The sequence below is a fragment of the Drosophila guanche genome, unplaced genomic scaffold, assembly GCF_900245975.1.
Source record: "Drosophila guanche unplaced genomic scaffold, DGUA_6, whole genome shotgun sequence".
Taxonomy (NCBI): Eukaryota; Metazoa; Arthropoda; class Insecta; order Diptera; family Drosophilidae; genus Drosophila; species Drosophila guanche.
In genome coordinates this window covers 718,909-732,601 of record NW_022995761.1, presented here as the reverse complement: position 1 = coordinate 732,601, position 13,693 = coordinate 718,909, and the positions used below count along the sequence as shown (strand labels likewise).

Here is a 13,693-nt window from a genome sequence, read left to right as displayed (position 1 = left end):
AAGCTTAAAGTTGAAACTATCTGGCTGGGGTTTTAACAACATCTGACGAGTTACTTATAGCAGGCATTGCCCATACCCCTGCAAGGGTATTCCTCGCTTCGGTCCATAGCAGCGGGTTGTTTGCATCTCTCTCTCTTTCTCTTTCTCTTTCTCTTGTTTTCCTCTGTTTTATTGTGGCCGTTGGCTGAGATTCATTAATAATTCAAAAAATTGCACATGGCCGGCGGCTGTGGCAGCCGAAGCAGCAGCAGCAGCAGCAGTACGGGCAGTGTGGTTGCAGTTGCAGTTGCAAGCAGCGTGTAATCGAGTTGTTAACTCAAAGTGACAACGAACGAGAGAACGAGGCAGCGGCGGTGGCGCGCACAACAATTAAATGCAGTCAACACACGATCACACCAAAAACAAGAGCAGGCAGAAGCATCGGCAGGGGCGAGCCGAAGAGAGGGGGATAACAGTGGGAGAGCCGTGCGCGAGAGAGGGGGAGGCAGAGAGTGGACGACTTTGACTTTGCTGGTGCTGGTGCTGATGTAGTTGCTGTTGCAATTGCTTTTAATGAAATCAACACTTTGCTGGCACTTGCACGCAAGCCACTCTCGGCCACTCTGCCGCTGCTGCTGCTGCCAGAGCTTTTTCATACCCTGCTGGTGTGCACATATGCAGAGGGTATGATGACTTTTGAACAGACATTTGCTGGCAACTGCGAAAATCGATAAACATATTTGGCAGAACTTAGTAACTCAAACACACACTTACTAAGTGATCCTATTTAACGTCAAAACTTCCAATGAGAAAATTATCTGCAAAGGGTATCAAAAAACTCGGCCCCCAAACCAAGAGCGAGCTTGTTTTTGGTCTGCTTTCTTCTCTCGTGTGTGTGCGTTTATATATCTGTTTTTTGTTTGCTTTTAATACCCGGTACTCGAAGAGAAAATAGGGTATATTTTATATGTGCGAATAACGGTTGTTTGTAACGCACAGAAGGAAACGTTTCCAACCCCATAAAGTATATATATTCTTGATCAGTTTCAATAGCCGAGTCGATTGAGCCATGTCTGTCTGTCCGTCTGTCCGTCCGTCCGTCTGTCCGTCTTGTTTGTCGGCTAGTTCTCAGAGACTATAAGAGCTAGAGCCACAAAATTTTGGCTCCAGACTGCTGTATACTCACACTGAAACCAGTGTATTTCAAAAATTAGCCCCGCCCCCGCAAAAGGGCGAAAACCTCCCAAATATAAAATTTTGAAGATAATTGAAACTATTCCGTAGGGAATGACCACATCTATCAGATCACCAAATTAAGATCCGATTGGTTCATTATTATAGCCACAATGAGGAAATTAATTTCCAGTGGCTAAACCCACCCCGTTCCCGCAGCTTAGATTTGTTTTATGCACATTCTCTCATTCACACTCTGCTTCTGCATTATGCGGCATCTGCCTCTGCCTCTGCCGCGTCTCTGCCGTGAGTTTGCAGTATGTGGGTCTAGGGAAGTGGGCCGAGCTAACGGAGCGTGTTGGCGTGAGAAGTGTTGTAGATGTAGATGACAGATGAGGAAAAAATTAAAAATTTGACAAATAACCACTAAAGTACAGATCTAGTACTGGATGCCGGGTATAAAAGTTGTGACGCGTAAGAAGCGTCTCACACGGTCCTTCTCGTTTTTTGCTGTTTTGTTTTGGTTTTTTTGGAGAAGCTTAATTAAAAGCCAAATTGGCACAAGCAGCTAAAACATATTTCGCGCCTTTGTTGCTTAACAATTAAAATCAACAGCACCAACAAAAGCCCAACTTCACACTCAATTAACACGATGCAGGCAGCAGAGTTGCAGCTGCAGCAGAAGCAGCAGCAGCAGGCAGGCAGGCAGGCAGGCAGGGAGCAGGAGTAAAACTTTTTCGTTTTCTGCATTACATGTGTTGCCACCCACAAAATGGGAGAGAGTGTGAGAGAGAAAGGTAGAGGCAGAGAGACGACTGCCTGAAACTTTTGTTTGCCGTTAATTGACTGCACACACACACACCGAGTGGGAGAGAGGCTGGGAGAGCAGGAGAGAACGCATGCAAAAAAGGGAATTGCTAAATAAAAATAAAACAGAGCTTGCTGCTGGTGGGTGTAAGGGGGAAGACAGAGGAAGACAGGAAGGGGCAGAGGCAGTGGGTGAGAGGCTTAGGCATGAATGAAAACTGATAGCGCACGTCATTGACACCTATGCTCTCGCTCATTCGCTCACTCCTCGCTCCTCTCTCACTTCCCCACCATCACTGCAATGGGTGTGCGTGTGTAATTGCCTCTTGACTTTGTGTTCATTTCTCTCTCAGAGAGGCAGAGACAGAGGCGGAGGCAAAAGCAGAGGCAGAGGCACTCTGGGCGCTACATAAATTTGATTTGTATTTCCCAGAACTCCCCCGCCACACGGCAAGCAACCGAAATAAGAGGAATTTTTATTCATAAAATCCAAGTGGTAACATAAATTTTTGTGTGTTACCAAAAACGTAGATCAACTATACGTACACATGTACATACATACATGCATACATTGTATATACGGATTGTTGTCGAATCGGAAATCTGGCAAACAAAACACGCAGAGCAGTTAAAACTCACCAAATGGCCCCATACAATTTGTATAATATTTTTGTTTCCAGAGCCCCCCCTTCCCCGCCTACCACTCACACTCTCCCTCTCGCTTGAAGCCAGCCACAAAATATTAAATAAATATGTACATATATCTGTATACACAGAGACGAGGAACCACGAACACAGACAGACATATGTACATATCTACGGTAACAATAATAATAAAGAACAAAATAAAACCAAAGCAACTCGTCAATTTTTGCCACTTAAAATTCATAAAGCGTCTTCTGTGCGCGCTCCGCTGCGCTGCTGTCAGTGGCAGCAGCACCACCACCAGCAGAGGTAAGAGCAGAAGCAGCCCCAAAGAATATGGAAGTATCAGAAGAGAAGAACAGAGCAAACCAGAGGAGAACAGAAGACAAGATAGGACAAGATAAAGAGGAAGAGACCAAGGAATTGCAGTGAAGAGAGAAGAACATGTGACCAGGTCATAGAAAATGAAGCAGAAGTGCAGAGTGCTACAAAAACGTTCTCGGATCACCTGGATCTAAGCTAAAAACAGAATGCCTTCAGACCAAACAAGTCAAAGATCATACAATTACCAGACACATACATTTAGTTGATGGAAAATGCAAAGGTGCGCAAGAATGAAGTAAAATCGGAATCAAACGGCTTGGATCTTGCTAAAAAAGGGGCACATAGAGATCGAGTAGATCAAAAGCCTCATCCTTTCTTAATCGCGCAACTTTTCGCCAATCAAGCGAACATTTCCCCGAAAAATTTCCCAGCTCAATGGGTAGCCGCCTCATACCTAAATCCACTCCATTCCCATTCCCATTACCCCAACTCCTTTTGAGGCCAATTAGTGTTCTAATCAAGTGTAAACTAATGCTAAAAGCCCGAGCCGGGTTCGCCTCGAACGCGTGAATATGCCACGAGACAAAAGACGGCGACAAAAAGCAGCAGAACAACACAAAAAGGATGGATAGAGGATCCGCCACGGATCGGATCGGATCAGAACGGATCCAAGCTCTACTTTCGGTTTCGTTTGGTTTGGTTTGTGATTTCCGTGTGTGTGTGTGTGTGTGTGTGTGTGTGCGTGTGTGTGTGTGAGAGAGAGAGAGAGTTAGTGAGCGAGAGTGCTAATTTGACTAATTTGCTGGGTGTGGAAGAGCACCAGAGATAGTGCCAATGGATTGTCGTCTCTCGGGCTCCACGATGTGGCTGCTGCTGTTGTCGCGATCTCTTTGATCTGCCAGCGTACATCTAGGAAATGTTTGTCAAATCCATTCGACCGTTCTCATTGTTTTTGACATTTCTTTTAGATCCGTTCTTCGGTGTTCGCCTCGGTTCTGGTCTTCACTGTGCGCTTTGTCTGCCGCCCTGCCGGCCGTCCGATCGTCACTTTCTCTGCCACTGAGAGAGCTTTTGTTTTGGTGAGCGCCAATGCCAAACACATGTCTCCTGCATGCATTGTTCTCTGTCGCGCACACACACACACGCACAAGCACACATGGAGGAACTTCCTCCCATTATCCCCCACCGGGCAACCGACCCTCCGACAGACCCCACCACGCACATTCGTCAAGCATTGTCGTTATTTTTTCTGGCGCCAAAAAGACGCCGTTTTCGTCCTCTCGAAGATTCTCTCTCTCTCTCTCTCTCTCTCTCTCTCTCTCACTGTCCACCTCTCTATCTCAGGCATTCTCCTTGTTTTTGTTGTTGCTCTATTCTTTGTGCAGCTTTTGTTGCTGTTGTTGTTGTATCTTCTTTTTCTGTTCGTTTTTTCGTTGTTTTCCTTCTCTTATTTTTTTGTTTTTGTTTTTTGGGGTTCTTTTGAACTCATGTTCTTCATTATAAAGGACGTCATCATCGTCCTCCCCGATCCCCATCCCCATCCCCATCCCCATCCCCATCACCATTAACACACTATCCTCATTCTCTCGTTGTTGTTCTTGGGCTGTGTTGTCGTCGGTTGTCGGTTGTCGGTTGTCATATTTTGCCTTGTTTGCTTTATGCATTGCCAAGAAATTTCCAAAATATGTTGTCCAACTGCCGGGACGGGACGTCCCCGCATGTGAAATGCAATTTTTAAATGCTAAATATTCCATTACCATGCTGATGGAAGGCTCTGTTGTTTGCCTGTTCTCCTTTTCCAATTCCCAGCGTTTCAAGTTCCACGTGGTTCACTCCATTCCGCTGCGATAGTGAAAGCGAAAGTTCTTAACTTTGGTACAGTTATCCACCCCCCCCCCCCCACCAACCACCATGTGTTGAAACAAATATATTAATTATTAAATAAGGTATAGTCAAATATTCGTGCATTTGTTTTATCTGTAATTCAGGTTCATTTTCGCACTTCATTCCATTGCGTTCCATTGCGTTCCCTTGCCCCTGCTCCGCGGCGTTCTTTCAGGCCAATTAGCGATGTTTAAGCCTCAAGATGGATCACTCTGTCATGGGGGTTATCAGTGGAACCCTTTCCCATTACCCATTATCGCCCACCCCCTCCAAAAATGGTACTCATTAGGTAAGCGGAGCGTGTAAACAGCGGAATTCTCTCTCTCTCTCTCTCTCTCTCTCTCTCTCACTCTGTCTCTCTCGATTAGAGCAAAACCATTTAGCGGTATTTTGTTACCAATTTTAGGGGCACACACACATAGAGAGAGAGCCATCAATTTTCGGCTTGTTGCAGTCGCTGACCAAATTCGGGGCGACCATTAAGCCAAGTTGGGAGCCAAAAAACTCCGACTTCAAGTTGCAACTTCCGCTGCGTGGGGCAGGAGACAAGAGGCATGAGGCATGAGGAATGAGGCACACCAACGGAAGCATTCACTTAATTAGCCGAACCAAAGACGAGACTAGATTTTTGGTGCGTTCCCCAAATTAATTCCCATTTAATTCCTAGCGGGGGCGTAAATGCAATTCAAATTAACAGCCACCAAAGAAAGACAAAAAAAACTCACAAATAAAAACAAAAATGCGCCACTCAACGGCTGTCCGGCTGTCCAGCTGTCCGTTTGTATGTTACTCTATGCCTCTTTCTGGCTCGCTCTATCTCTCTCTCTCTCTCTCTCTCTCTCTCTCTCTGTCTCTGGTGGCTTTTTAATTTGTTAATTTTTTATGACGTTTTTATTGTAATTAAAACAGCGTCTCCGGTTTTGGTTTTCGGTTTCTGGGTTTCTCGGTGTTTGGCTTATGGGTGGTGGTGCGCGGCGGATTGTAGTGGATTCGCCCTTGGAACGGGTTACCTCCAGTCGAGAGGATCCGTTTCAGAGTTCTCGATTAGGGGTTGCTGAATCATGGATCAGCGGAAGGGCGTTGGGTTGGGTTGCGCGTTGTCTGTCGGCCATCGTCTTGTGCGATTTTCTATCATTGCGATGTGGATTCAATTGTTTTTGTCAGTTCCTAAAAAAGTATCTGACATTTATTTGATCCCTAACAGTTCATGGACATTCCCTATACGAAAATATCCTCTCACTGCGCTCCGAAAACCATCAAATTACCATACCATTTAATATTCTATAATTTCTCCAATCAAATTATACATGGTAAGAAAAAAATCGTAGATAATAACCCAAGTCCTTTGCTGATTTTGTAAAAAATTCCCCACAAGCAGAAGCAGAACCAGCACCAGAATTATATACCATATCGGTGTATATTATATAGACTCCCATATCTATTATTCCGTAAGCGAAGGTAAATCAATTTGAAATCAAATTACGGCCAAATTACACAAGCGACTCATGCATTTTTCAGGAACCAGGACGAGCTCCGATTCAGTCAACAATCCCATACACCCGTACAGTCCCCATATGGGACATACATATACATGGGGACTGGGGCCTGGGGCCTGGGGCCTGGGGCTTGGGGCGTGGATGCATGGATATGCCCAATTATTATGCATTTTTCATCAGGGCTGCGAAATTATAAACTGATGGAACCAAACGTTTGAGAAAAATTGCGCCGCTTTCGCCACGAGCTCGAGAGTTCGCGAGTCCGAGAAAATGCCAAAGGATAGCTACGGTCCGTTCCGTGGCCTGATGGAAAATGACGTGTAATTTAGTCCTGGGGGGTTGGGTTGGTAGGTGGCCCTCTGCGTATTTGTCAACTTATCACATCGATAATTTTACTAAACACAACCCCAGCCCCCGCCCACCACCGTCGTGTGATCTTTCACCTTTTTTTTTGCCCGACTCGAGTTTTCCTTCTGTCGTAACCCTCCTTTCACCACCGATTCCCTCCTACCGCTCGCGAAACGACAATTTTAACACAATTATGAAAAACGTTTCCAAGATGGTGGAGTAGGACTTGTGAGGGGACTGGGGGTGGGACTCGGACTGGCATTAGGGGGAGTTGGTCCCTCAAGGGTTGTGTATGTGTGTGTGGGCTGTAGCAAAATGTTGCTTCCCTTTTCCCGTCAGCGAGTTGAAAAAGTGAAAGAATACTAAAAATGGGAGGCGGACACGCCTATTTAATTGAGCCTAACTTTTCGTCTGTCAGGAGAGGGCTTGAGGGGCGGGCGGGTTACACAGGTTAGTGGAGGGGTTGGAGGGTGGCCACAGCCAGGGCCAGTGCACTTTGATTGCGTTTTGTCGTCAGCTGAGTTTATACCCAAAAAGCGTGGGTTAAACAATTTTTATTTATGAAAATTAAACAAGTGAACTTTGACAGGCGGTTGCCCAGGGGTTGACCCCCAGCCAGGATAGGGGAAGGAGGGAGAGAGTCTCCCTCCTTGTCTGTGTGTCCTTTCCTTTGCCGTGTCATTAAATATTTTTGTCCGTCACATTATCGCATGCCGCCGCCTGCCGCCCCATCGTATGTGTAGACCAAAGTCTGTCATCAATTAAAAGGAAACGAAAAGGCAAGGAAAAGACATGCAAACGGGGTGGCAGTCTCCCCTGCTGTGACAGAGCCCGGGGGCACAGCGTCTACGCATTGGCATTTTCAATTAGTCTCCAAATCATGGAAATTTCTGGCAAATCAAAGCGAGAAAACAGCCGCCATCCGCCTCTTTCCTGCCGGTGCTTCCCCCAGCTCATCACTATCTCTCTCCCTATTTCACGGGGTCTCTCTCCCTATCTCTGCTTTCGGCTGTACTCTCTTCCCTCAGTTGGGCGTCCTCTGTTCAGGTCAACACTTGATAATTTTTGGCATTTTTTTTCTTTTATAGATTTCAGAATTATTCTCATAATTTGTTAGTTTATTGGCTCATCCCATTTTTTGTGCCGCCTGAAAGTGTCGTCAAGTTTGGCTGAGGCGATGTACATACAGGGAGCTAGAGGGGCAAAGGTTTTTATTTATTTGCGTTTTAACAGCAATTTCAATTAATTGATAACGTCAGAGAGAGCGGGAGTGAGAGAGAGGGAGAGGGAGAGCTGCGGCAGATGGCGGCAGAATGATTTCACGCAATTCGTTCGAGCGATTTAATTGCCTGAGACAGAGGCGCAGATACTCGCATGCAACTAGGGGCCCTAGAGCAGATGTAGGAGGAAAGTTCTCCCCATGAAGCACTGCCAGAGAGTGCGAGAGATTTCGGAAGAAAGCGAACACTCCAGTAGAAAAATAATTGTAGGAAGGAAGGCGTGCTAGAGGCTGTCGTCGCTAGAAGCGCTAAAAGAAATTCAAATTTAGAATTTCAAACGCAAATGTAATCAAAACGTTGTCCCATCCATTGAGAAAATAAATTGGAAATTACAAGAAATACGAATAGACAACCGAAAGGGACATTTGTGCTTCCCATGTTCAGGGATTTCATCACGAAGGGTCACATTTAGTTCAATTTTAGCTTGAATTTTTCGCGTCATGCGGCAGTGCCCATCGGTCAGTTCTGCATTTCGAAACAGAATCCTAGTGTCCCCATGGCATGTGTTTGGATGACTATATCCGCGTAACAAATGAACGCAAATATATCAAGCAGTCAAGCAATAATGAATACCTAAGTGAATAACCCACTATTCAAAGCAGGGAACCATTCAAAAACACACAGAACACACAAAATAAGCTGCGATTGAAACGAAGCGAATCAATGCAAATCCACTCACAAAACATTCAAGTGGCACTCACAGAATCAGAGAGTGAGAGCGCGATGACGATGGGGAGAGGAATCTGGTGGCTGGGTGTTACAAGGGGGAGCGCAGCGCGGCTCAGGAAAAACAATAATTTTGACATTGATGATGATGATGATGGGGGGGGGCGGGGAGGTAACAACAGCAAAAACAGCAACAAAAACATCCAAATAGCGGCAACAATAATTCCGTTTTGTTGTTGCTGTTTTCGCACGTCTCCTACTAGAGCTGGTGGCATGCAACACAGCAGCAACAGCAACAGCAATGTGTGGCGTGCAAAAAAGTTGCAACTTGCAAACACACATGTGTGAATGGTACGAGTGCGAGTCCCATGAGTGTGGTGAGTGTTTGTGTGAGTGGCTGACGAGGTACAAGTACTTAAAAACTTTTTCCACAGCCCCACACGCCCCCACAGCCAGCCCCCACATGCAACAACGCAACAACAATTGCATGCCACACTTTGGATGAAATGGAACGATACTCGTAGTAGAACGCAGTAGCCACCCCATCCCTCACATAGCTACGAAAACAACAACAAAAACAGCAACACACACACACACACACACACACACACACACACACACACACACACACACACAGAAAAAAAGCAAGAAGAAAGCCAGAGGCCGAGCCGAGCGGCGGGTCATGGAACCCTTTCCCTCCCAAAGAGGAGGAGCCGGCAGCGGAGGAGGAGGAGGATGAGGAGGAGGTAGCTCAGCCGCCCACTTTTGGGTTACTGTTGGAGTGGCTTATGCTCATGGATGGCCACTTGGTTTAGTTTCACACTTCAAGTCTCCAAACTGCTAATGAGCTTAAGGATTTTCTAAATGAATCCCATAATTTTTATCAACTGTTTGAGGCTTTTGTATTTCTTGTTCGTTTTCTGGTTTCCAAGTGCGAACAACAACAACAACTATTACATATCCATAATAATTATAAATATATGTATATGTACATATGTATATAAGGTGAGGAAGGGGCGTGGTTGGGGGCCCAGACACCTGGCCAGACATCGCCCAACAAACTTTACTGTACACAAAAACTATTTGCAAATAATTCGTTTGTGTTCTTACGGCTACCCTGTAAGTGTGGACTTTGGCTTAGAGCTGCCAATTAGATCACCTTTTAGCTGACACTTATCACAGTGTGGCTTAGCAGCGAAGGCTGATTTTTGTGGGTTCCTTGCTGATGAATGAAAATCATTCCATTAGCTTCGACAAAGACTACACGTATATTTCCCAAAATATCTATCAGATATTTTAAGGGATTGAAAAAACTTCCTTGTACAGCCAACAGTGCTCTCGTGCCCCAAATAAGTTCGACTTGTATTTGTCTAGGGCTTCCAACTAATATTTATGTAGAAACTTAAATCTCTTAATTTTTAATTTTTGAATTGAGCCACTATGAATATTTAGAGCATTTTTATTCTTTCACTTTTTCCAGAGTATTTCCATTTGCGACTCACTCGCAAAATGCTTTTCCCATTTCTTTTCGTTCCATTTTATTTGTGGTTGTTTGCTGTTGATTTGAGGAAAAGTCGAATGCCACGCCCACACGCCTTGGCAGCGCCTTGGATGTCCGTGATAATGGGCAATGGGAGGGAGAGGGAGAGGGAACCGGCCGAAGTAGGCGGCAAAGCATCGGCAGAAGAAGCTTGGCCGAGGCGTCAAGCAATTTGTAGCTTAAAAAGCAGCCACAACGCCACAGAGCGACGCAGCAGAAGCTAATTGAATTTGGTTCGAGGCGAATGAATCACACACACACACTCGTGAGTGAGAGCGAGTGTGCGGGTGTGAATGCAGGCGAATGCAGAGCGTGTGGCAGGCAGGCAGGCAGGCAGGCAGACAGGCCCTCGAGTTGCATGCCATACAGAAAATGGAAGGAAAAAGGAGTTGAGGCAGCGTTTGGCAGCGATGAATCATCAATCATTAAGCTGAATGAATGAGTGCATTCAAGGGAGAATTCCGTCAGGTGGATTCCCATCAACGGGGTAAATCATTTTCGAAACTATTTTTTTACATTTCTGTGTAATATTCCAAAATATTGTATAAATATCTCCATTGAAGGGCTGGCCGAACCATGCGAATCAATATTTGAGCTTCACTTGAAATGAAATTACAACATTTTTATTACCAAATGTATCCATCGAGAATATTCAATCAACGTTGATTGAAATTTCGAAACAGTTTCGCTGCGTTCTTCTAACATTCTAACAAGTACTTCTAATTCTCTTCTAATTTGTTATATTTTTGTTGTTGTTTTCTGCAAAATGCTTCCCCTGTGAGTGTGTCCGAACACTAACTGTTGTATCTCCTTGGTATTCACTTGGCACTCACTTGATACTCGTCTGTCCGTACGTACGTCTCCTTATCTGCTAATACGAGCTTGGGCCTATGTTTGGGTCTGGGTGTCCTCTGTGTCCTTGTCTGAACAATTTCTCAAGTAGGTGTGAAGCTCAAAACGCATTTTCACGCGCCAACGCACCTTGAATGTCAGCCACGACGACACATAATCATCATCAAAATCCCTTCAAGAGATGCTCCTGCCTCAGGAGGCAGAAGGCAGAAGGCAGAAGGCAGCAGGCAATGGGCGGAGGATGAGGCATCTCTCTGCATTCGTTCACCTACTTTTCCCGGGAGCTTGAGACATCGCCACACGTGCTCAAGTGGCCAGGGCTGATGATGATGGTGCGATGGTGCTGCCACCGGAGGGGCACAGACAGAGATTCGAGACGGAGACATAGACTGGGACTGGCACTGGGACTGGGACTTGCACTTGGACTTCGACTGGGGTTGACCTTGGGTCGGGGTTGGTCTCGTGATCGGGGATTGGGTTAACAGAACAGATTAACACTCACCTTCCGCTCTTCGTGATGACCATCTCCGTGCCCAGCTTGTGGAACTTCTCCCACAGATCCTTCCCCTCGAGCGTCACCTTGGGATCATCGACGACGCCATCGTCCTCGGGCTGGAGGGCGCGCAGCGGTCGCATTGCCGGATGGAGCTGATGGGCCACGGCCGATGCCAGGACCACGTCCTCGGCCGTCGTATAGGCGGTGCCCAGCGGATGATGGGCGTGCGGGTGGGCGGGATGCGGCGGAAAGCGCAGCCCGCCAGTGGGATACAGCCCTGGATGTGGTCCGGCGGGGCTACCGGCCAGAGCGGCCAAAGCGGCGGCGGGAAAGTACGGCGGCGGTGGTGGCGGCTGCTGCTGCTGCTGCTGTTGCTGTTGCGGTGGCAAATGCTGCTGTTGCGGCGGCGGATGATGATGGCCCGAGGTCGGCGCTGCTCCTGCCGCTGGCCCTGGATGGGGATTGGCTCCCGTGGCGCCCACACTGGGTGAATGATGGGCGGGATGTGGCACGGTCACTGAGGATGGTGGCGGATGGTGTGGGTGTGGATGTGGATGCGGCGGCTGCTGCTGCTGTTGTTGCTGTTGAGGTGGTGGCGTGGATGTTGACGTTGGGGATCGTGGCTCTTCGGTGGTCAAGTGTCCCTTGTTGTGGCTGTTGTTGTTATTGTTCTGCTGGCTATGATTATTATTGTTGTTGCTGTGGTTGCTCTGCGGCGAAAGCTGGGATGGGGAGCTGCCGTGATAACTGGCAGCACCACCTCCTGCAGACGCACCTGTACCACCTGCCCCACCGGGGGAGTTGCTGCTGAGATGTGCTGCTGCCGCTGCTGCTGCTGCTGCCGCCGCTGCTGCAACAATGCTGTTGTTATTGTTGTTGTTGTTCGGGTTGTTGCTGTTGTTCGAGTTGTTGTTGCTGTTGTTGTTGTTGCTACCCGCCGTCAACAGCGAGGATACGCTGAAGTCAGTGGGTCTTTGCGTTAGCTGCAGAAATGGATGATATGCCATCCCATTTGCGAACCTGGCGAATGGATCCTCAGCAGACTGATGAAGTAGCAGCTCCTGGACGTCGTATCTCATTACATTACAATTACTGGAACCATGTGCGTCATGCAGAAATGTCCTCCTCTCATCCACTCTCTCTCTCGCTCTCGCTCTCGCTCTCTATGGCAGCGTGATCCTTCTACCGCAGGAGATCGCTCCTTCCTTCCACTTTCTTTTCCTTTTCGTCTTGGTGTTCTTTTGCTCTCTCCAGCTGCAAAGCTTAAAGCTCTTCTCTCCCTCTATATCTTTATCTGGCTCTATTGGTGAAAGCTTTTCCTTCCTCCTCTGCCGATCTTCTCTTCAGGATGAGTGTATTTTGCTCTCTCTCTCTCTCTTGTTGTTGATGTTCTGCAATTGATGCAATTGTTGCTTCTAGCGTTGTTGTTGTTGTTGTTTTTTTGTTTTGTTGTTTGTTCGACAGGTACTTTTTTGATTCGCTTTTGCTTAGACACACACAGTCACTCACATCAATATATGTACACCACACATCATTTAGTTGAATCCTTGTTCTGCACTCCTTCTTTAGTGTTTGCTTTTCAATTTTTGTTTCTCAGTTTCTTCCTGGTTAACTTGGTTTATTTTTTTTTGTCGACGTGTATTTTATGCACTTCCTCTTGTGGATTTTTCTTGGCTTGTTTTTGTATTGGTTTTTCATATGACAAAAAAAATTGCAACTTGCTAAAAAAAAAATTTTTGTTTTTTAGTTGTTTTTGTTTTTGTTTTTGTGTGCATTTTGCTTTTCTTGTTTTTCTTTTTTTGCCAGAGATTTTTGTGGTTTTTCTTATTTGCCGTTGGCCGTTTGCTGTTTTGGCGGCGGCAAAACGTCAGCCGCGACGCGCTTTTGTTTTCCTTTTCTGTTGTTGCCTGTTTTTGCTGCGGTGCGGCTTCTGGGTGTATGGATTTTTGAAACTACAATTCTTTCTCCTGTCCTCTCCTCTCCTCACCGTTCCACTGCTTTTTCTTACTCTTCTGCTTTGATGTTTTTGTGAAAAACAAAGTGAAACCCAAAAAAAATGAACAACCAAAAAATTTGTGGATGCCAGACCGTCCCCAAAAGCGGGACAACAACGAGAGACGATTGGGAACGCGGGACGCTTGGCGCTGGCACTTCTACACGGACGTTGAAGGCAACGCTGAGATCACGACGAGAACGACGACGA

General features: G+C 46.5%; 1 protein-coding gene across 5 annotated transcripts in view; it reads right to left on the bottom strand.

Annotated features, from left to right (window-relative positions):
• LOC117590860 (optomotor-blind protein) overlaps positions 1-13,202 on the bottom strand; it is a 67,593-nt gene extending 54,391 nt beyond the window's left edge. For 3 of the 5 annotated variants that reach the window (XM_034283868.1, XM_034283870.1, XM_034283871.1), the window contains exon 1: positions 11,497-13,202. In XM_034283868.1, coding sequence (XP_034139759.1) covers positions 11,497-12,569 — 1,073 coding nt within the window. In that variant the 5' untranslated portion in view covers positions 12,570-13,202. The remainder of the gene's footprint in view (positions 1-11,496) is intronic. The other 2 variants (XM_034283867.1, XM_034283869.1) reach the window with 1 other exon arrangement.
• Positions 13,203-13,693: the final 491 nt, after the last annotated feature.